At 44.0% G+C, this 25,018-nt stretch overlaps 2 protein-coding genes across 2 annotated transcripts; both read left to right on the plus strand.

The window, feature by feature from the left end:
* Positions 1–14,012: 14,012 nt before the first annotated feature.
* LOC120421818 (luciferin 4-monooxygenase-like) lies at positions 14,013–16,084 on the plus strand. Its single transcript, XM_039585096.2, has 3 exons — positions 14,013–14,335; positions 14,395–14,605; positions 14,685–16,084. The coding sequence occupies exons 1-3, from the start codon at positions 14,201–14,203 to the stop codon at positions 15,974–15,976; spliced, it is 1,638 nt and encodes a 545-aa protein (XP_039441030.1). The 5' UTR covers positions 14,013–14,200; the 3' UTR covers positions 15,977–16,084.
* A 2,828-nt stretch (positions 16,085–18,912) lies between these two features.
* Positions 18,913–21,152, plus strand: LOC120421789 (uncharacterized). Its single transcript, XM_039585062.2, has one exon. It carries the CDS (start codon positions 19,605–19,607, stop codon positions 21,150–21,152), a length of 1,548 nt encoding a protein of 515 aa, XP_039440996.1. The 5' UTR covers positions 18,913–19,604.
* Positions 21,153–25,018: the final 3,866 nt, after the last annotated feature.

Here is a 25,018-nt window from a genome sequence, read left to right on the forward strand (position 1 = left end):
TGTTTTGGCAGCTGTCTAAAATTGAGGTACGTTTTTGGCCAAAAATTACCTCTCGAAAAATCATTTTTCCAATATTTTTGCAGGAATTGCTCGAAAACTACCCAAATGCTTGAAAATCTCTACATCAAATATTGTAGCATGGCAATACGATTCCCTCGAACAAGAAACACTGTTGGATGATTTGTTTTTAACCATATCGTGTTGTATTTGAGCATCATTTTAGTTTCATTTGACCCAATGTCAACCCTTCTAAGGGGTGAGATTGGGTCAATTTTCAAATTATTGGCATTTAAGGTAGTGATCATCAAAATCCACCATATTTTTGGAAAATGTTAGTTAACTATTTGAGAACAAATCTACGTTGATAGATTTTCGATGTTATTTAAATTGTTTTTGTTATTAAGAAATTACGAGAGGTGTATCGTTTTTGACCCATAGTCACCCCCACTGACGGTATTACATTATTTTATCAAATTCCTCTGAAACTATGGGAAAATTTTGAACAATTTCGACAAAATAATTAATTTTGCGCTAAAATGATGTCTCTAAGCGAATGCCTTCATTGAAAACCGGAAATTTCAAACTTGATTTTGAACATTTTTGATATACCCCCTAAAGAAATGACTTGAACTTGTGGAAAATTTTCTAAGTCAGGATGCCACATTTTGGAATTATTTTGGTATTGAAAGGTTTCATCAATTTTCTCTGAAACAATGGGAATTTTTTTTAAAAATTTCGACCAGATAATTAATTTTGCGCTAAAATGACTCGAAACCCAAAAATGTTAATGCTGATTTAATTTTTTTTTTGTGATATACCCACACACAAAGAAAAATTACTCTAAATTTAAAAAGATCGTTCGTTGGATTAAAAGTTCGCGTTGGTGAATATTCGTAGAAAGTTCAAACTTTTCAATTTAAAAGTTGGAAAGTTTTTGATACTACTATGCATTTATGGAACAAAATCGTTGTATTGGTAAAAGTATTTTACTTTTAATTGGAAAAGAAACCTTTTATGGCAAGAATACACAACATTTAGCACTACAGGGATAATTTCAGAAAAATATGCTTTTTTCACATCTATTAAAAAAAAATAAACTGTATGTTAAAAAAAAACATTTTTTATTGTATTTAACGCTTCTCCGCTAGCTTAAGCTCGAGGTAGGCCAATATCCGAGTCCAAGCTGTACCGATTCATACGGTACGCCACCGGTCACTTCCGAATACCCTAGGACGATTCCGGATGGAGGTTTCGACGCGCGATAGCAGTGTAACACGTTTCCGGCCTCAGGATAGTCTTGGAGGAGTTGGCCGTTGATTCGGGAAGGGTGGTCGACGTTTTCCGGCTGGAAAGTAAAGTGCCTGAACGGGGAGTTCCCGATCCTGGAAGCGCATCCGGAACATGGAGTTGATGAGGCCCTCGGAACGGAATTCGATTTTGAGCACGTAATCCTACTTCGGGAATGACACAGATTTTTTTTTTGGCTCACTGTCCAGGTTCATTCGGCTAAAGCTGCGCCATCGCGATGTGAGCGTTTGTGGGCGGGAAGTTGCTAAAAGAGATGGAAAGTAAGGGAAGTTGGCTAGCCACTGCACATATACTCAATACTCAATACGGTGTTGTGAACCGCCGACATCGAGTGCAACATCCGCGCTGACCACCACCGATTATGCCGCTTCTTGCCGTCCTCTTCTTCGTCGGATCTTTTCTCGTACTTGTCCAAAAATCGGATGTTATTCTTCTTCAACGCAATCTCTTTGTTCGCGCAACGCGTTGGCAGCGCCATCTCCTCGATGATCTCGTCCCAGTCCTCGCGGGAATCGACCTTCAACCACCAATCCCGGGTCACCACCACCGAATACAACCGGTTCGAATCCACATTCCTCCTAGGAGCTCCCATCCCACAAAAACAAACAAAATCAATCATAAAACACCCAAGCTTCCTTCTAACACATTCCGGTCGTAAAACAGCTGCAGGGCCTGCAGGAAGCTGCAGCCATGGCCTTTTCAAACCCTCGACCTCGTCCCGCACAAGCACAACCAAAGCACCACCCTCCTTCGCCGGCGTTTCGCTGCTGCTGTTTGGCTTACGAAGGTGTCCGCACCCGAGTCCTGGCTGCTGCCGCGGTCGGCTTTGATTCGCGTTCTGGACTCACCAGGCACCACCGGACCCACCAAAATGTTTGTTTACATTTGGAACTTAGGCGTACACGGTTGCAAGAGAACGTGAAAATGAAAGAAATTATACAGTCGTATTAAAAGTTAAGACTTTTAAATCAGTTAGTAAGGAGATTTTCGAAAGCTGTAGCAGTAAAAGTTTTCATTTTTAAAACAAGAAAAAAACTTTCCCTTCAGCAAATTTTGGCAACTTTTTTATTCAAAAGTAAGTTACTTTTGTCATCACAGTAATATTTTTTTGTGTGCACTAATATTTTTTTCAAAACGTTGAAATTTCTCAAAATTGGGATAACCAAACACTTTGAAAACGAGTCAACCAACAGATTATTGAATTTTGGTTAATTTCAATCCAGTTTCATTTTAATAGTACTTATTTTTCAATCTTGTTATTTTTCAGAAGCTTCAAGAACTTCAAGCACAGGCTGTTCATCAATGACAAATGCATTCGGTGTGGTGAAGAATATCACTAAGAACAACATGGAATCATCAGGTGAGTAGATTTGGCTGTTGCATATGGATCATTTCCGTTTTTTTACTAACTGCAACTGCTGCACTAAAAATGTTATGAAAATACCAAATTTTGGTATTACTTATGCAAATACCAGCGACCAAAATGTGCTCTTGGTTGCCCAGTAATAGATGGTAAAATACCATGAAATCAAACCAAAATCATGTATGTGGAAGACCACAGGAATACCAAAATCTGATTTTCCAAGGGCGCGGGAATAACTAAAAATAATACCATGGTAATACCAAGTTTTGGTATTCAAGCAATGTTCAAAAATTCAGAAGACCTCAACTTGGTATTGAAATGGTTTTATTTTGTGGTATTATTTTACCTTTGGAATACACAGAAAAAAATCAATTCTCGTAATCGTGAATTAAGTTCACGAATGTGAGAACCACGAAGGAATTTATTCATGAGTATGGTGCATTTGGACTATAAACGTGCATAACGTCATGATTCGAATTCCCGGACGCTTCGAAACCCGGACACCTCATCTTGTTTTATCAATTATTTTGATATAAGTTCGCATTATAATTGTCAAAAATGGGTTATTTGATGAATTCTAACATCAACTTTCATTTAAAGTTTGTTTGAACGCTGTAGGTAATGTCAAAACAATTAAACAAAATAAAATTATAAGATTACCAAAAATGCGATACATTTCACGTGAAATATTTCATAGGCGTCCGAAGCACCGGGAAGGCAAAGCAAAAATTTATGGTTTTGATTTCCTTAAATTCAAGCAAATTTTTTACATAAAATATCGATTGTTTTGATGTTAACAGCTTATTTGAGACCTAAAGAATGTCATTCACTAACATTTCAGTCCAAATTTGTGTGATTCATTAGCAAAATCGAGTGTCCGGAATTCGAAGCAAAAGTGTCCGGATTTCGAATCAGCTTTTATTAGTGTCCGGGATTCAAAGCACAACAAGTCATTTTAATTTTCAAATTCTGATGAAAAATTGTTAGAAAAGACATATTTTGCATGCATTCTCTTAAAACTGACTCTTAATACTACATCCTGATGATATTTCTTCATTTCCAACTTATTACATGATTTTTTGTCAGCTATAACAAAAATGATGTGCTACTAAGTGTCCGGATTTCGAATCATGACGTTATATTCCTTCGTGGTTCTCGCATTCGTGAATTTAATTCACGATTTCGAGAATTGTTTTTTTTCGTGTAACATGGTCTGGTATTGTTGTGGTATTTTACCATCTATTACTGGGCAACCAAGACAACATTTTGGTCCCTGTTATTTGCCCAAGTAATACCAAAATTTAGATTTCCGTGTTATTTACCCCTGCTCGGGATACAACTTCCAAGTTCACACAATTACTGAAAATAAAAGGAATCGAAATTTCAAATCGAACTCAGTTAGCTTCCTTCTTTCCACCGGCACACCAAATCGACAAATATTAAAATTGTTATTCACTTTTCCCAAAGATTATGTCCCTTTTAGTTCTATCCCATTTTATCGGGTCCACCGAAGGGGTCCCTTAGCGTGGTCCAGCGCGCACGCTGCAAAACTCAATAACTGCGGAAAATATTATTGATTGTGTTTTTGCTTGCTTCTTTGGTTCAAAACGCGGCACAGAAATGTTGCTTGGGCAAGGAGCATCGGATCGCAACGGAAGTCCGAAAGACCGGAAAATACACGCGCCAAAAAGAATCGAATCATGCATACAGCGTAATCGACTTTCCGACTTCCGTTTGAATGCTGCCGATGCCGTTGAGAAGGGAGGGGGAGTTCGGGACCTGCTCAACAGTACAGAAGTTATGAAAATATACTTTATACGATTGTACGGGACCGTCATGTGGAGTTTTTCCAACAATTTTCATTTCACTTTTAATTTTTTTTGTAATAGCGATGAATGAATCTTCAATTATCAATGCGATGTAATGCAGGTTAAAAATGTTTAATAAAATAATTGTAATGGATTAAGGCAAATAACTGAGATATTCGTAAAAATGTCAAATACTCAGAGATTTCTTCATTGTGTCTTTCTGTGAGAATCAAATTTTGAGATGACTTCAGTGTTATACCTATTTTAAACTTAAATATTGCAACTATAATTCATCTGTATTTTCATGTTATCATATTCATTCATGTTACTCCTACCAACGGTTCCATCCACGGAACAGAATATCCGTTCCCTGGAAGGGATACCCACCGGTAAGCAAGACGACATCGCATATATTTTTTTGCTTGTTTTCAAGTCAACTTCAATCCCTTTCGTCGAGAGCGAGACCTTCGGAGAGCTGCAAAAAAAATACTGACTTATTGAAGGCAGTTTATGACGTTATAAAGATCTATATCGGCGAAACCCCTTTTGTACGGTTGAATCGTTCCCGACGGATGCTGTCTCTAGCTTGGAGCTTGACTGGGCTGTGTTTATTCAGTGAATTCATGTTTTTTTTTCTTCCACCCTTCTGAGGCAAGTGGCGCCAATTCATCCCAGTGTAATCCTTCTGATCTTACGGTACGATTTTTTTTATTCATGCGTTAGGTCGTCGGCTTCAAAGGAGCTCAGAGCGGAAACGGAATATTACCTATTTTCAATTGAGCCAGTTTTATGAATATTTGTCGTAAATTTTCATATTTACCGACTCGATTGGTTGAGTATACTTTTTGCGGGATGTTTTGCTTCTTCACAAGGAGGGAATGCTTTTACATGTCTACTTTTTCACAACTTTGAATGATAGACATTTTTCATGATATTTAACAAGATTCAATAAAATAATTAAGCAATTTACCTACCAATCAAATCATCATAAAGCTTATTACTGAAACCCAAATTTTCCAGCAACCTCATTCAAAAATTCAAACAATAGCCCCACGTAGTAAGAGAGCCCCCAATAACGCTTAAAGCTTCGATTTATTATTTCTCAAGTGCACTTTAAACCCTATATTTTTTGTTCAACCTCTCGCCAAAATCGAAACCCAACCACCCTCGCTCGCCATCCAAAAACATGTTCTATTTTTTATTGACCTCTCGAGCAATAAATATTATGATTGATGATTGTTAGCTCTTTCATCTTGGTTGTGTGTACAACAGTGCTGCGTGTTTTTTTGTTCGCAAAAAAATACTCGATTTTTTGCCACCCTCTCTAACTGGATGTTGGTAGTAGTGCGTCCATCCCGGGAATTCCCGGGACAAAAATCCCGGGATTTTTCCAAAACCGGGAATTCCCGAATCCCGGGATTTTCCATAATTTGTCCCGGGAATTCCCGAAATTGAAAAAAATAATCATATTTTGGTCTGGAAATTCAGATTTGGTTGTGGAAATAGTAGAACAGTTGAATACTAATTAATTTATAAAATGCATTAAAATTTGTATTCGGCAAATATCAGCATTTATTTGGCTTATTAGGGAAAACTATTATAATTTTAGTTAACAGGTCCGCAAAATGCCTAGCGCTTTAAATGGATATATTTACGTATATTTACGATTTTAAATTTGAAAAAATAATCTCATGTCTCATCTAAGCAAAAAATAATGAGTAATTCTCGCTGAAAGTGGACCACTATTTACACAAGGTGCTCAAAAATCAAAAGCAATGTACTTTTCCAATAGCCCCCACCAAGTTATGAATGAAACCATGTTTGGTTGGTTAAATTTGTCCTCACCTCGGCGCCACAATGCTGAAACATTTTTTTAAAGTGGTAATTTTTTGACTTAGGCGCGTCTACAAAATTGCTAATAACTTTGCAAAACTTCAACGAACCCTTGATGTTTAGGGGTGTTTTGGAAAGGAAATGAGCAGAGCTTTCAAATAAACTTGTCAGAAAAATACCGTTCCATACATTTTTTAGCCACAAAACACCAATGTATTTTTAAAAGTCATTTTTGAAGGCCGGCGCCCCGCTTTATCGAAAAACTGACAAATCCATTCGAAAGCTGAGACGATTTCACATAAAGGACCAATAAATCTAAGGTGTATGTTCCTCCTATCTTTTTAAATCTTATTTTGATTCTGCGAGCGCAGCGCTCCGTTCGCATTTCGGGCACCCAAAATGTTGCAATTTGCTTGCCCCATTTTAAGGTTTTGTCAAAAAATATAGGTGCTCACTTTTTAAATGATAGTTTATTGTCCAAGGATCAAAATGCACTTTCGATAATTGACCAATATTTATGTTTTTGGGTTCTTCCAAGCAATTTAATGCCGAAAATTTGTTTTTTTTTAAACTTTTTTTGTAAAATGCTCACTTACAATTCGGTGGACTTTTTTTCAGTAGAACTAACTAGCGATTAAAATTACAGCATATTACCGCAAATAACTTTTGGGCGTGGCTCCTAATTTAACTGTTTATCTGAAATTTGATTCCAGATCCGAATTCAGCGACCAAAATAATTATAAGAAACCATACTCTGGCCTCCAGAACATATGCCGCATGTAAATAATAGGCCGTGCTTGTTAATTCGGAGAAATTTGTAAAATTGGCACTTTTTTCTCACTAAAACTAAAATATCTTGGCACTGGAGTATCGAAATTACGTTTTCTTTTAGAGAAAAATGTTCGTGGTGAAATTTCCTACATGCTACATTCATTAGTTCTACTGAAAAAAAGTCCACCCAATTGTAAGTGAGCATTTTACAAAAAAAGCTAAAAAAAACAAATTTTCGGCATTAAATTGCTTGGAAGAACCCAAAAACATAAATATTGGTCAATTATCGAAAGTGCATTTTGATCCTTGGACAATAAACTATCATTTAAAAAGTGAGCACCTATATTTTTTGACAAAACCTTAAAATGGGGCAAGCAAATTGCAACATTTTGGGTGCCCGAAATGCGAACGGAGCGCTGCGCTCGCAGAATCAAAATAAGATTTAAAAAGATAGGAGGAACATACACCTTAGATTTATTGGTCCTTTATGTGAAATCGTCTCAGCTTTCGAATGGATTTGTCAGTTTTTCGATAAAGCGGGGCGCCGGCCTTCAAAAATGACTTTTAAAAATACATTGGTGTTTTGTGGCTAAAAAATGTATGGAACGGTATTTTTCTGACAAGTTTATTTGAAAGCTCTGCTCATTTCCTTTCCAAAACACCCCTAAACATCAAGGGTTCGTTGAAGTTTTGCAAAGTTATTAGCAATTTTGTAGACGCGCCTAAGTCAAAAAATTACCACTTTAAAAAAATGTTTCAGCATTGTGGCGCCGAGGTGAGGACAAATTTAACCAACCAAACATGGTTTCATTCATAACTTGGTGGGGGCTATTGGAAAAGTACATTGCTTTTGATTTTTGAGCACCTTATGTAAATAGTGGTCCACTTTCAGCGAGAATTACTCTAATTGCAAAAATATTTTGGATGACTTCGGTTAAAACAGGAACAGAACAAAACAATTAGTACACCGACTTCCAAATGTATTGCTCTAAAATCTCCTGTACCTATTCAGACTTTAGACCCGATTTTCCCCCAGTTGGTGGTAGTAACTTGAAATTATTTTGTGAAATATGTTTTATATAAAACAATGTATTCAAAACTAATCTAAAAATTTACATTGACTCGTCTAATTTTATTTGTTGTTGTTTTTTTTGTTATTTATACATATAAAAGAAACTCTTTAAGCTGAGTGATGTCATATAAAAAAATTTAAAAAGAAATATTTTCATAAAGACTTATGTAATTTGAATCGCAAATAAAAAAAAAATCAAATTGGAATTAAAAATTGTAATTGATTTAAAATCCAAAACACCATAAAGAACAAAATTGATTTTTATCAATTTTTTATTTCTTTAAGGCTATTTAAAAACTTGTTTATGTTGAAGTGTAGATTATCACCAATTAATATTATTAAGCTCATTCTATGATTTTAAGCATGAAAACATAACAAATATAATGAAAACATAGATTTTATTACTGATACAAAAATTTCCCGGGATCCCGGGAATTCCCGGGATTTCAAAAATATTTTTCCCGTTTCCCGGGAAATTCAAAACCCGGGAAAATTGGACGCCCTAGTTGGTAGATTCGATTTTTTGTCGAATTCAGCAGGAAAAAAAACTCCCCAACTTCGCGAATCGCCACAAATCACCATCTCCAATATGGGTTTTTATTACACTGCATGAAAGTGCTAGGTGGGGAAAAAACTGAAACTAGAATACGACGGTGCGATCGATCCTGAATCGTTCTAATGAAAATTGAAAATCAATCGAAAGCATTGCAGAACCAATTGAGGTATCTGATAGGATCGAATGGCAAAACGCTTCAATGCTATCGTGAATTGATTAGAAAATTTAAAACTCCATTTTAAATCGGAAAAGTACAGAAGATCTTTTCTCTTAAAGTGTATATTCCTCTCTATCCGAGTGAAGGAACGATTTAATAATTTTCATAAAAAAAAGTTTCACTGAGCACTCCCTGAGAAAAAAAGTTCAAGATGGTATGTCAGAGACATAACCGAAAGACATAGGACCAAACAATTTGAGTTTTGGATTGCTAGTGAAAACACAAGATCCTCTGTAATTATTAAGTCAAATGTAATTACAAAAGCCGACTCGGTCCTAACCAGGTCCCAGTACCGAAAAGGACCTAATAAAAATAATTTCATGAAAAAAAAAATTGCTAGTGAAATCTGGAATAAGATTATTTTATTTTGTTTCATAGATTTGTCGGCAAAATTGTCATAAATGTTCCCCCAAGGTGAACCTTCCATGAGGGCACCGGCAACTCCAGGTTGTGGCCACTACTGTCGAAATGGCCATTTGCAGGTTCAATATCAAAACTATGAATTTTGATACCCATATTGCCACAACTCGTATGTTTCGGTTAATGTTACCCCGGGCCCAAGGGGAACCTGCTTTGAGGGCACCGGCCACTCCAGGTTGTGGCCACTACGGTCGAAATGGCCATTATTATGTTCAGTATCAAAAACCATGAATTTTGATACCCATATTGCAACAACTCGTATGGTTCTGTAAATGTCCCCCCAGGCCCCGGGGGAACCTTCTTTGAGGGCAGCGGCCACTCCAGGTTTTGGCCACCACTGTCGAAATGGCCATTATCATGTTCAGTATCAAAAACCATGAATTTTGATACCCATATTGCCACAACTCGTATGGTTCTGTAAAAGTTCCCCCGGGCCCCGGGGGAACCTGCTTTGAGATCACCGGCCACTCCAGGTTGTGGCCACTGCTGACGAAATGGCCATTATTATGTTCAGTATCAAAAACCATGAATTTTGATACCCATATTGCCACAACTCGTATGGTTCTGTAAAAGGCCCTCCGGGGAACCTGCTTTGAGATCACCGGCCACTCCAGGTTGTGGCCACCACTGTCGAAATGTCAATTTTCATGTTCAGTATCAAAAACCATGAATTTTGATACCCATATTGCCAAAACTCGTATGGTTCTGTAAAAGGCCCTCCGGGCCCCGGGGGAACCTGCTTTGAGATCACCGGCCACTCCAGGTTGTGGCCACTACTGTCGAAATGGCCATTATTATGTTCAGTATCAAAAACCATGAATTTTGATACCCATATTGCCACAACTCATATGTTTCGGTTAATGTTACCCCGGGCCCCGGGGGAACCTGCTTTGAGATCACCGGCCACTCCAGGTTGTGGCCAACACTGTCGAAATGGCCATTTTCATGTTCAGTATCAAAAACCATGAATTTTGATACCAATATTGCCACAACTCGTATGGTTCTGAAAAAGGCCCTTCGGGCCCCGGGGCAACCTTCTTTGAGGGCACCGGCCACTTCAGGTTGTGGCCACTACTGTCGAAATGGCCATTATTATGTTCAGTATCAAAAACCATGAATTTTGATACCCATATTGCCACAACTCATATGTTTCGGTTAATGTTACCCCGGGCCCCGGGGGAACCTGCTTTGAGATCACCGGGCACTCCAGGTTGTGGCCACTACTGTCGAAATGGCCATTTTCATGTTCAGTATCAAAAACCATGATTTTTGATACCAATATTGCCACAATTCGTATGGTTCTGAAAATGTTCCCCCGGGCTGAAAAATTACTCATTTTGATTGCATGTTTTAAGCGCTTAAACTATGTTTAGTCAAAGTTATTATGTAATAAAACGATAGCTTAAGTCTTCCCCTTTCGACTGGTGATTGAATCTTCTGGATTAATCGATTGGGGGAAAAGATATAAGCGTTTGAAATATGTCAATTTTTTTCGCACGCTTGTGACGGTTTGGATCGAATTTCTGAACTGGCCCCCCAATATAGTAAGTAGAGACATAGTCCTATGTCAAAAACGATAGAGACAAAATCTCTCATCTCGTTTGCGAGAAAAATCGGTAAAATGAATGTTCTGATAATCAATTTCAAGACTTTATCACTTTAGATTTGTTCGTAAATCAAATATCGTTGTGCTTAGGCTTATAACAGAGATTATAAAATCATTTACTCTTTGATGGTCTCTTGAAAGCCTGGAAAAAATCTTCATCTTATTTCACTATGTCTCTTTTGAAGAACTTTTGAGATAACTCCATCGTCGATTGCGCGAGTCTATTTTACCCCACATCAGATTTCGCAAACCAGACAACTTATGCTACACCAACACCTGAACTAACTAACTACAGTCAAACCTCTTTTTACGCGAATTTTGGTTCTCGCGTAAAAAAAAATCGCGTAAAAAAAGTTCGCGCTATTTTGAATTTTTCGCGTAAAAAAAGTTCGCGATATTTTGAATTGCTCGCGTAAAAAGAGTTTTCAGTATTTTTTAGTTTAATAAAGTATTATTTTTTTTATTAATAATAATGTAATTCCAGGTTATTCAAAATAGCTTCAGTGACCTACGCTGTAAATTCTACAGCAGGTTGGGATGTTCTGGGTTATCAAAGAACTTCCGGAAATAATGAACTGATTATCTACCTGTTCAGCAAGGGTCTGTACCAGTGTATCCACCATCGTAATAATTGCAGGTAGCTTCCGTGACCTACGATGGTTACCTTGTGATCTGTTAGAATTTACTAGGTCATCCAAGAACTCCCGGAAGTTATGGCATGGATATCTACCTGATCAACGGGGGTCTATTTGACTATATTATCCATCGGTATAGCTTCAGGTAGCTTCAGTGGACCACGATGGACATTCTGTAGCATGTTGGATTGTTTTGGGTCATCCAGGAACTCTCGGAAGTCATGGCCAGGATATCTACTGGATCAACGGGGATCTGAATGCCCATATTAACCATCGGTATAACTTCAGATAGCTTCAGTGGACCACGATGGACACTCTGCGGAATGTTGGATTGTTTTGGGTCATCCAGGAACTACCGGAAGTCATGGCCTGGATATCTACCTGTTCAACGGGGGTGTGTATGGCCATATTAACCAGCGGTATAGCTTCAGGTAGCTTCAGTGGACCACGGTGGACACTCTGCGGCATGTTGGATTGTTTTGGGTCATCCAGGAACTCCCGGAAGTCATGGCCTGGATATCTACCGGATCAACGGGGGTCTATATGGGTGAATTAACCATCATTATAGCTTCAGATAGCTTCAGTGGATCACGATGGGCATTCTGTGGCATGTTGGATTGTTTTGGGTCATCCAGGAACTCCCGGAAGTCCTGGCCTGGATATTTTCCTGATCAACGCATAAATGTCCCATAAGAATTAGCATTCGCATTTGAGGACGAGTTCCTGGATGTCTCAACACAATCTAACATGTCGCAAATTATCCATCGTGGGCCATTGAAGCTACCTGCAGGTATACCAATGGATAATATAGCCATATAGACCTCCTTTGATCAATTAGATATCCAGGCCATGACTTCCGGTAGTTCCTGGATGACCCAAAACAATCCAACATTCCGCAGAGTGTCCATCGTGGTCCACTGAAGCTATTTGAAGCTACACCGATGGTTGATATAACCATACAGACCCCCGTTGATCAGGCAGATATCCAGGCCATGACTTCCGGGAGTTCCTGGATGACCCAAAACAATCCAACATGCCGCAGAGAGTCCATAGTGGCTCACTGAAGCTACCTGAAGCTATACCGATGGTTAATATAGCCATATAGACTCCCGTTGATCAGTTAGATATCCAGGACATGACTTCCGGGAGTTCCTGGATGACCCAAAACAATCCAACATTCCGCAGAGTGTCCATCGTGGTCCACTGAAGCTATTTGAAGCTACACCGATGGTTGATATAACCATACATACCCCCGTTGATCAGGCAGATATCCAGGCCATGACTTCCGGGAGTTCCTGGATGACCCAAAACAATCCAACATGCCGCAGAGAGTCCATCGTGGCTCACTGAAGCTACCTGAAGCTATACCGATGATTAATATAGCCATATAGACTCCCGTTGATCAGTTAGATATCCAGGACATGACTTCCGGGAGTTCCTGGATGACCCAAAACAATCCAACATTCCGCAGAGTGTCCATCGTGGTCCACTGAAGCTATTTGAAGCTACACCGATGGTTGATATAACCATACAGACCCCCGTTGATCAGGCAGATATCCAGGCCATGACTTCCGAGAGTTCCTGGATGACCCAAAACAATCCAACATGCCGCAGAGTGTCCATCGTGGCTCACTGAAGCTACCTGAAGCTATACCGATGGTTAATATAGCCATACAGACCCCCGTTGACAGGTAGATATCCAGGACATGACTTCCGGGAGTTCCTGGATGACCCAAAACAATCCAACATTCCGCAGAGTGTCCATCGTGGTCCGCTGAAGCTACCTGAAGCTATACCGATGGTTAATATAGCCATATAGACTCCCGTTGATCAGGTAGATATCCAGGCCATGACTTCCGGGAGTTGCTGGATGATCTCGTACATTCTAACAGATCGCAGAGAGTCCATCGTGGCTCACTGAAGCTACCTGAAGCTATATCGATGGTGAATACACCGGTACAAACACCCGTTGAACAGATAGATATTCTATTCGTGACTTCCGAATGTTCTTAGTTGTCCAGAACATCCCAATATGATGCAGAGTATACGTAGGTCACCGAAGCTACTGATGGTAAAAACCCTGATTGTGGTCCCCGTTGAACAGGAAGATATGACCATAATGGTTAAGACTTCCGACAGTTTAAAATAGGACCGCGTTATTTTGAATTTTTCGCGTAAATTGAGTTCGCGTTATTTTGAATTTTTCGCGTTAAAAAAACCACGTAAAAAAAATTTCGCGCAAAAGGAGGTCGCGTAAAAAGAGGTTTGACTGTACCTCATCCACACATCAACCAAAAAAACCGCCCGCTAATCACAGCGCCTAACACCAACACCAAGTCGCTCGCTCGGTGCTTATCAATCAACCGGTTCGGGCCACGTGCGTGCGTGTCTACACCTCTGTTTACCAACTTTGCCTGTCGATGTGTACGAACGAGCGCGAACCTAATCCAAGTTTTGTTCGGCTCGCTGAAAAAGGTCTCGTCGGTCAGTCGCGATTCACAGTTCATTCCGTCTAGTAGCCGCCTTAGGTGATCACCCAGCTTAAAGCAGCTCAACAGGGGTGAGCGAATTACTCAAGCGCAAAGTACAAACTCCAAAACAGTCAGCAGCTATGGCGACCGGCACGCGTGACGAGGAGCGGTTCATCCTGTACGGTGGTCCCGACCCGCGGGAATTGCTCCAGGATCGATCGCTGGGCGAGATGATCGTGAAGGAGCTGCGGAAGCAGCCGGACAACGTTGGACTGGTGAGTTGGTTGGAAATTCGGCTTGGACTATGGAGATCAACTTGATTCGTTTGCCCTAGGTTGACCCGGTATCGGAGGTGCAGCTGACCTACCGGCAGATCCTCGAGCAGTCGGCAAAGCTGGCCGCTGGGATGACGACGATGCTTGGGTTGACCAAGCAAGATCACACCGCCATCGTGAGCGATAATTGTCTCGAGTACTGCCTCGCCATGTTTGGTTCAATATTTGCTGCATCACCGCTCGCACTTTTGAACCCTGCCTATGTAGAAGGTAATTACTGGACTTAGAGCGCCCGTTATCGCCTCGCGATAAGTCGTATCAATTGATTTTTTTTTGTTTGTCACCGCAGGTGAACTCGAGCATGGCATCAAGCTGTCGCTACCTAAAGTTATCTTTGTATCGCCAAATGCACTGGAAAAGATTGTAGCCGTGGTGAGGAAGCTTGGACTACCAGCGAAGATTGTACTGTTTGGGGAGCATCCGAAGGCCGCTAGCTATGCCGAAGTTGTTTCGTTCGCTAAGCTACTATCGTCACCGGTCAACGTTGAAACTTACATGCCAGACCCGGTAGATCCCAATGCACATGTTGCCTTGATCTTGCTGTCTTCTGGAACCACAGGGCTGCCAAAGGGAGTACAGCTGACCCACATCAACCTCATGACCACGGTAGCCCACTCCATGGAAGCTAGCAAGATCCTCGAATTGCCGGAACAGCTAGTCGCCCTTGCGGCAACTCCGCTATTCCACGCAGTGGCCGGCGTCGGACTGATCAATATGATCACCAACAACTGCCGTTGCGTACTGATGCCAAAGTTTAGCGCCACACTCTTCCTGGAGAGTATCCAAAAGTACAAGGTCAACCTAATGACCGTAGTCCCACCGTTGATGGTGTTCCTTGCCAAACATCCCATCGTAGACAACTACGACCTGTCCTCGCTGATGACCCTAATCTGTGGAGCCGCTCCGCTCAGCAAGGAGATCGAGGACAAGGTTCGCGACCGGCTTGGAATCGCCTTCATCCGGCAGGGTTACGGTCTGAGTGAAACTACGCTTGGAGTGCTGATGCAGACCGGGTTCGAAAACAAGGCCGGCTGCGTCGGCAAGGTCCGCATGGGCCAATGGGTCAAAGTGATCGAGCCCGAAACGGGCAAGATCCTCGGCCCAAACCAGCGCGGCGAGCTCTGCTTCAAGGGATCGCTGATCATGAAGGGCTACGTCGGCATGGAATCGGCCATCGACGCCGACGGGTGGCTCCACACCGGAGACGTCGGATACTACGACGAGGACGAGGACTTTTTCATCGTCGATCGCATCAAGGAGCTGATCAAGTACAAAGGTTTCCAGGTACCTCCGGCGGAACTGGAAGCGATCCTCCTAAGACACCCCAAAGTGAAAGACGCTGCCGTGATTGGCATTCCGGACGAACGGGTTGGCGAACTGGCCACGGCGTACGTCGTCAAGGAAGACGATGAGCAGGTCAGTGCGGAGGAGATCGTCAAGTTCGTGGCCAGTCAGGTGTCGCCGCAGAAGCAGCTGCACGGAGGAGTGAGGTTCATCGACGAGATTCCAAAGACGGCCAGTGGGAAGATTTTGAGGCGCGAGCTGCGCGAACTGGCCAAGAACACCAAGTCGAAACTGTAATACTGTTGGCTGTGGATGGTGGTTTGGGTGGTCGGTACATTTAAGGGTATTTAACGTTTTTTTTTTTAGAAGACTGGCTCTGAAATAAATTGTTATTTTTTAAACAAATATTATGTGTCAATTTCTGTTGTTCCTCGAACCACGCCACCAATTATGATACCGCCTCATTTGTCCCAATTTTCCACCAGCTTTCCACCGCCACAGAGCCACTCGAAATGCACTGCGGCAATTTTCCCACTGAGTTCAGTCGCAACCAGCTTTCCCTCCCCGTAATAAAGACATTATTCATTTGATAGTTGTCGTCGTCGTCGTCGTCGCACGCTCGGAGCTCATTTGATGATTAATGACAGTGTTGATTCCCCCTCACGAGGCGGGCGGAGTTCGGTGGGTGGCGGTTTTCACACCTCTCCACCTTCAAGCTATTTACCACAAATGCATACAGCATGCCACGTGCGCTGCTCCCGGGGTTGTGCCACGTGGCTCTCTTACCATCGCGCCAGGGGGTTGCTGGATGGGGGTCGTAAAAATAAAAGCTTTTTCATCTTTACGAGCTGATTTTGCGACCCTCAAGCAAACAGGCCTCCGAAAGGTGTGTGCGTTGTTCCGGGCTAAAACGTATGAACTCTCTTTCTCTGTCGCTGCCGTGATCCGTGGTGACGTGTTAACGATGTTAATTTTGGGCTTAAAATTTGCAAGAAAATAAACTTGTTTACGCCCCCAGCAGCAGCGGCAGCGCACCGTTGAGAGTGTTTTGCGAACCTAAAGTTTAGGCCCTGGGTTTTACCTAAACCAACACACCCCGGCTCAGTTCTGTCGCAAAAGAGGCACTTCCTCTTTAGGGTTTAAGGTGTGCGGAGAGGCGACATCTAACTGCCGAGTCATTAGAAGAAACGTGACCGGAATTGAGATGTGCAATCTTAGCGGGGATGAGCCGGGAGAGTTGTGTCAATCTGGGCCGGAAGCCAACGTAAATATTTAAACAAGGTTGACAAGCTGTTAAGCACCTTCATTTTAAGGTTTAGCAAAGCCAATTCTTTATTCTATTTCAACTCGTCGCCGTCATGCTAACTTGTCGTACGTGCATTTTGGGCCAAATTGAGTTAAGAACGCCATTTTGTGCAGCTCACAATGCCTCATCTTTTGACCTTTACAGATCCCCAAAGTCGATTTCAATCCTGAGATATTAAATGAAAACCAAAAAAGCTCCGAAAACATTTGTCACTTTTCATATGAAAGTAGTTTCAATCTTGTCGTGCTATCTTGTCACTCCCTGAAAATTGATGTAAGTGCGACAACTGGCCAAAGGGATTTCAGGTCAGAACGCGTTTGACGCACGTACAAGTTAGACTACCGTAAACATTTGTAATTATAACTCGGGACTCCAGCAACCAACTTCAACCAAACTTTGGGACAATGCACATAATGGTCAGCCAAACAAAACGTGTTTGTTATTGTTTACATTGCGTGCTTTCGTTTTTGTTTATTCAAGGTCAAACATTAAAACGCGTTTTTCTCGGAACGTCGAAATGGCGGGTGCGACAAGATAGCACGACGACGTCGAACTTACAATCAGAGCTGTGAAGACGTGGACCGGATCTTTTTTAATTTTTAAGTTGAGGTTATGTTACGGGCTCTTATTTAAAGTTTGTTTAAAATTTCCGTGGTGCATTGAATGTGAGTTTGAATACAGTAGAGACTACGTCTGTTTATGTGTTACACACGTAGAAAAATAACGATATTTGTGAATCAAATAATCACAAACTAAATTTCGTTTGGTTTCGCAAGGCAAAACAATTTTAATGTAACTTAAAAATAAACTCGATACTTGGTGTTCGGCACGACGCCGAATGTTTTGCCCAGATTTGCGCAACTGTCACCCAGTGTGCGCGAGTCCAGCCCTGCGTCGCTGTCAGCGACGGCGCTGCCAACGTGACAGCGTGAAACGACGCAACGACGAAAACGGCGCGAGCAGAAGCGCGCGCAAACGAACGAGCGGAGAGGGAGAGAGAGCGAAAAGTCACTCCGTTTCGAGACGCGAACGAGACACGTCGCGCTTTGTAAATAAAAATCGGAAATTCAAGAGTTTTTGAAAAGTAAAGGTGAGAAAACCGACCGCAAGTGTTTTTATCACCCGGAAACCGAAATACAGTCCACCCGCAGAATCCAGTTGGGGGATTTGGCCCCAACATTTGGTCCTTACGATCCGAATAGACAGTTGGCCTATCGATCCGGTAAGTCCGTCGGAATCGCCGCGAGTGTCTCGAGGAGGAAGAATGCTTGGTAAGGAAGAAGTCCGCGAGCAGTGATCCGGAAGACGTCGATTCCCGGAGGGCGTTCCACGCGGCCCGAAACAGCGTTGGAAAGAACCGTGAGTCTGTGTGGTGATCCAGCAGATCGACGGAACGGAACGCGCGTGTGGTGGAACCAGCAGCGCGTAGTGCACCGGGAGCGGTCCCATTGGCCGCTGGAACGGTAGTGAGCCGGAAGTGGTCGTTGGCCACCGGCAGAAAAAATGGACGTTTTGAACGTTGCGAGGAAGGTGTCTCATTGGCCATCTGAGCAAAAGCAGTGAAAAGATGTGTGTGTGTGTTGGTGGAAGAAGGACGTTCGCGCCATCTTGCCACAAGGAAAAGAAGTGAGCGTCGAAAAGAGATGAGCGTGCGTCGCCATCTTGTTGGACGAAAAAGACGTGTGTGTGTTCGTCGGTGAGAAATGGGCGTGCGCCGCCATCTTGCTGCACGAAAAGTGAAAGCCTCGGCGGATGCGGTCCCATTGGCCATCCCGAGCAGAACCGTGCGTGGAAGGTGGTCCCATTGGCCACCCGAGCAGAACAGTGTGATGGGAAAAACTGAAAGCCTCGGCTGATGCGGTCCCATCGGTCGCCCCGAGCAGAAGTGCGTGGAAGGTGGTCCCATTGGCCACCCGAGCAGAAAAACTATGGTGAAGAAGTGCAGTGAAGAAGTGATGGAGTGCCGCGCAGCTCTGTGAGCAGAGTGGTGCGCAGAAAAGCCCTGACGGAGGTCCCATTGGCCACGTCAGGCAGAAGTTCCGACGGGTGGACCCGATGTCCACGCCGTGAAAAGGAGCTAGAAGAGTGGTCCCATTGGCCACACGGTGAAGTGCGTTGCTCTGTGAGCAGAGTGACGTGCGAGAAGCCCCGACGGACTGGTCCCATTGGCCACGTCGGGCAGGTAGTTCCGACGGGTGGATCTGATATCCACGCCGTGAGAAGGAACGAAGAGTGGTCCCATTGGCCACGAAGAAGCCCTGCGTCTGTGTGGTGAGCCAACAGAGCAGCGTGCTGAAGAAACCGGCGGTAGCGGTCCCATTGGCCACGCTACACAGAAAAAAAGTGAGCGCGAAGCGCAAAGACCCGAACAGAAAGTAACAAGAGTGACCTGCTGCAAGAGCAGCGAAAAGTGCAAGCAGTGCTGTGACGCAGACTGCAAAATCCCGAGCAGAAGAGTGCTGGTGAGCCGGCAGCTCGAAGAAGTGATCCAGTGTGCCCAGCTGGAAAGAAGAAGAAGAACCAGTGCAACAGGACGCTGCCGCTGTCGTGTCGTCCTGAGCGCGGCCACAGCGGAGCAACAGATTCCTGCGCAAATCCAAAACATCAGATCCCGACAAGATGGAGCAGAAGTCAGCGCGTTCCTTGACCATCAAGCGAAACTTCGTCAAGGGTAAGATTTCGCGGGTCGTGGACAGGTTGAAGGCGTTCGAGGAGAACCACCAGCTGCCTTCGTTTGCCCAGATCCAAGTCTTCGTGTGGAACGTCGAGAAGTACTACGGCGAGTTCAACAAGGTTTGCGACGAGTTTAAGGTAAGCGACGCTGACGCTGGTGAACGCTTCAACCACGACATCGAGTGGGCTAGAGTGGTGAGTCTGGTTCAGGAGGCTAACCTGCGGATTGTGGCCCTGAACAACGCACTGCTGTCTCAGCCCGTGCATGCCGCTGTTCCTGAGCAACAACCGGTCTTGAAGGAAGAGGCCAACCGAACTACGCTTCCCACGACCGAGGCTCGTGGCGAAGTCGATTCTTCCGGAGCCGGCGATGTTCCGGATGCTGCGAACGCCGAGAGATGCCATGCAGATGATCGAGAGCCGGGTGCACCTGACACCAAGGTAGGTGCCCATTTTGAACTCTATTCGAGTCCGCCCATTGCGGACAGCGAGCGTAACGAGCCGATGTGCACGTTGTGCAACGGTTGCCGCTCGGACATCGACTGCTTCCCGGTCCGTGGAGATCCGGTCGAGCAGTGTCCACCCCTCGAAGAGTCGAACCCCGACCTGAGCAGCCAGAAGAGGTTGCCCAGAGAGTCTCACGAGACTGAGACACACCCTGCAGCGCACGATATGCTGCCACCCGAGGAACCTGCAGTGGTTCCGCACGAGTCCTCGTCAGATGACCGAGGTAGTGCCGAGACAAAACCCGGCCTGTGCAGCCCCCAGTGGTTGCCAGGAGATTCTCGCGAGCCCGAGAATCGACAAGAAGAGTCGTCCGAGGAACCGGCAGTGGTTCCGCATGAGTCCTCGGCAGCAGAACGAGGTAGTGCCGTGTCGGACGACCCAGCAGCTGTCCCCATGCCGGAGCCAGCTGAGCACGTCGACGTTGTGCCAGACGTCGACACGTGCCAAGCAGTGAAGGGGAGTTCACTGTTGCCAGCCGTACCTGACGAAGAAAACAACGAGGAAGGTGCACAATGCGGATGCACCGAGCCAGCAAGTTTGAGCGTCCAAGTGGATTGGACCACGAACCAGAACGCGATGAAGGCCAACAAGAACACCGACATCAACGAAGACAAGCAGAAGAGTACGAGCCACGAGAGCGCTACGTACCGGTACAGCCAACGGACCGAGCTGTACTACAGGTGCTGCCGCGACCGCATCGCACGGTCAGGAGCCAAACGTGTGGATGAACCCGGAGGAGCTGTGGAGAAGTCGGCAGAGCCTGCAATCTTTAGCAGCACCACGAAGAGACCCCGATTGGTCTGGGACCCAGGCGTGGAGTTGAACGCAGCGCTTCGCTCCAACAGACGACGACCACCACCATGCCAGCAAGTGCAAAGGAGTTGCTTGCTCGTCTGGACGCTATGGACCTGGAACCGCCAGCGATCGACGAAGTCTCCCAGTGAGAACCGGCACCAACCCAGCGTGTTGGTGAGTTCGAAGCCGTGACGCCTCAACCCGGGGGGAGAATGTTCGGCACGACGCCGAATGTTTTGCCCAGATTTGCGCAACTGTCACCCAGTGTGCGCGAGTCCAGCCCTGCGTCGCTGTCAGCGACGGCGCTGCCAACGTGACAGCGTGAAACGACGCAACGACGAAAACGGCGCGAGCAGAAGCGCGCGCAAACGAACGAGCGGAGAGGGAGAGAGAGCGAAAAGTCACTCCGTTTCGAGACGCGGACGAGACACGTCGCGCTTTGTAAATAAAAATCGGAAATTCAAGAGTTTTTGAAAAGTAAAGGTGAGAAAACCGACCGCAAGTGTTTTTATCACCCGGAAACCGAAATACAGTCCACCCGCAGAATCCAGTTGGGGGATTTGGCCCCAACACTTGGTTCAATATAAACTCCTTTTTCTGTTGATTTAAACGAAGTTTTTTTAAGCAGTTTTTTTTTTTTTTTTTTTTTTTTGTCAATCGAATTTCTCTATTGAAACAAACATAGATAGAAATTTTCTCTGCGTGTACCTGAAAGAAAATCGCTTCAAATCCACTTTCCCAATAAGTGGTTGTTCGATCCCAGCCCAACTCCGTCGACTTCCAGGGACTCTTACCGATATAATTGCGAAAGTTTGCTGCTCGACCACTGTGACCACCGCACCGCACCGCCGGTTGAAGAGTAGAACCAACAATACCTGCTGCGCTGCTGGGACCACCCAAATCCTCCAACGAGAATCATTAAAGTTGCACGTGTCTACGCCAGGATCGATTCGACTCGAGATTATTCCAATCCAGACCCCGTTGCGGGAAGACCACCCACGGTGTTCATGGGAAGCTTACGGTTGAACTTCCAACTTTGTTTTGCTCTCGACAGGTTCATTATGGAGCAATTGTACGGAAAATTCGTCACTATAGTCGATGGTCTAATTGACAGCTTTGACGGTATTGTTACGGTTTCTGGGAGAAGCGGTTTCCCCAAATTTTGTGGAATCATTAGTGTCCGTCATAGTTAGAGGGACCTGGCAGAATCCGGAGCCCTTCAAATGTTTAATTACTAATCGTTATTTGCGCACTAAGAAAGCTTGAATAAGTAAATTTCCCGCAAACAATTCCAGCGACGCTCGACAAACCCAATTTAGCGCAAGTAATTAGTACTCCAAATAAAGAGAACTCACCAACTGCTGAGAAATTTGTCCGAAAGGCCTCCCAAATAGCCACGCAGCCATTACCCTCCCCCGCGTTCTCTGTCACTCTCTCCGCCAAATGGACCGTAAAAAAGCTTTCTTCTTGATGAAACTGTAAAACCATCACACTCCCTCACTTTGACAAAAACTCGCGCGAAAATAGTCCCCTTCCGTGACGTGATGGAGGCGTCTCCAGTTTCCACCACCGTCCCAAGTGATGACAAAGTTCTAGACGAGTCAACTTTTGGCAAATGGTTTTATGAAAAGTGCGAGGAAATTTAGCGAGCCCATTGGTAAAACGCTGTTGAGAAAAGCTCGTGATGAGAAGTGAGAAGAAGGGACGATAAGCGAGTAGCGAGACGCAAGTAGCGAGTAGCGAGACGCGAGTAGCGAGACGCGAGTAGCGAGACGCGAGTAGCGAGACGCGAGTAGCGAGACGCGAGTAGCGAGACGCGAGTAGCGAGACGCGAGTAGCGAGACGCGAGTAGCGAGACGCGAGTAGCGAGACGCGAGTAGCGAGACGCGAGTAGCGAAACGCAAGTAGCGAGACGCGAGTGGCGAGACGCAAGTAGCGAGACGCGAGTAGCGAGACGCGAGTAGCGAGAGTAGCGATACGCGAGACGCGAGTAGCGAGACGCGAGTAGCGAGACGCGAGTAGCGAGACGCGAGTAGCGAGACGCGAGTAGCAAGACGCGAGTAGCGAGACGCGAGTAGCGAGACGCGAGTAGCGAGACGCGAGTAGCAAACAGCGAGTACACAGTAATGTTGTTTTTTGTAAATTTGGAAGGTATGATGTAATATTACTTCAATTTAGACGAAAATGTGGTAAAACACTGAAATAGCGATGAATAATTTTTTTTAGAGATAAAATTACATACTTTTTTTGACATAAAAGAGAAGCAAGTAGCCAAAAGTGAGAGGAGAAAAGCGAGTAATGAGAGGCGAAAATTGAGTATCGAGAAGTAAGTAGCTAGTAGTGAGTTGCGTGAATTTAGTAGCGGAAAATGAATAGCAAGAAAAGTTTGGCGAGAAGTGCTTAGTGAAAAGCGTGGCACGAGAGTTGAGTTGTGAGATGTACTATAAGCAAGTCGAAGAATTTGAGTTAACTTTGTGCAAGAAATACTCCAGTTTAATTAGCAAATCAATTCCGTAGCCATATCTACCATGCTCACATCTCACTGGCAGGACGCGTATGTGGACATTGCTGGGCTAGTTGCCTCTGGACGTATCCAGATGAGCTGGAATAGAAGGTTGTTTCGCATCGTGTTGTGCACCGAGCTCACTGAATGTTTGTTCCACCAATCGAAACTGCTCCGATGGGAGTAATTAAAACTAGTAAATTGATTCCATTAGCACTGGAAATGGGTTGATTGTATGGTATCAAATCGAAATAAATACTTCCCACTCTGTAAGGCTGTAAGGAAAGTGCAGGCCTGATTAAACTGATTTTCTCAGAAGATCTCATTGAATCTGGAGACTCTTGGGAACATTCCAGCATTCACTTTTGGATCTTTTAGAGACCAGCTCATTTGGTAAGCCCTTCCATTATAATGTCATAGTTACCTAATGCTGGTGGTTGATTGGCATCAAATTAACGACAAATACACGACTAATTACTGGGTCATTGCAATGAGAGTCACCTGCAGAAATGTAACCACAGTTTTAGTTCGGCTGAATACAATTGTGCGGGAGTTTAATTAACTGTTTTGAGAGCTGTTTATTTCAAGGATTGAATGAGATTCGATACTATGATGAGTTTGAAATGTTCCATCATTTCCAAATTAAGTCCCACTAATCCCAGATCACGATGCGTTGTAATTAAGCTCAAGTACACTAATTAAGATAAGCCACCCCAAGCATCAGCCGCATTATTATCCCATTACCAGTCTGAGATATCGTCCCCATCACACCCGAGATATTGCTTCATTAGTCGAAAATGATTTCCGTGGCCGTTGAGATGAACGTGTGACTTCCTGCTGTCATTGCCGATTCTTTTGCTTCATCACGCAATCTGCCCAACCTCAAATGTGGTTCCCACCAATATTTCATCGAATGGCTTCCTGACAGTAGAAGAAGACGACATCGCAACGGGCCCTTTCGTTGACATGTGCTAAATTTCCTTGAAAACATGCTCCAGGATCGACCATCAATCAACCAGTATTAATATTGATTTGGGTTTTTTCTTCTTCGGCGAAGGGTAGCCCATCGCCAAACAAAGTGTGATTGAAGACACGCTAACAGGCAGTTAGGTCCCCTACTTTTTTGGAAAAGTCCCCGGAAGATGAGAATATGTCAAAGTGACAGCTTGTGTATCAGAAGCATTTACACTCGGGGAGTTGCCCTCTCCTGGAACAAACCCGATCTGACAGCGACAAGTAGTACTACTTTATTTATAAAGATTGATGTGGTTCTCGAGGGGGTGGGTTTTCACCTCGTTGTCTTGAAGGAAATGTAACGAAAATTTGGATTTCTTGAAGCCACTAAAACGACTTCAGAAAACTTGTTGATCCGTCACTTTTCCCAATATCTGTTCACTCCAAATATGAGCAGCGCCGCTATCGACCAAAAGCGTTGAAAACTACACCTTCCTATCATCCTCCCTTGTGGCCAACCGTACTCTGATCTCCATTTGCCGGGATTACACCACTTCCACAAACAATCATCACTTGTGTACTTATACTCGTATCCCTAGTA

This window comes from Culex pipiens, chromosome 1 (genome assembly GCF_016801865.2).
Source record: "Culex pipiens pallens isolate TS chromosome 1, TS_CPP_V2, whole genome shotgun sequence".
Classification (NCBI taxonomy): domain Eukaryota; kingdom Metazoa; phylum Arthropoda; class Insecta; order Diptera; family Culicidae; genus Culex; species Culex pipiens.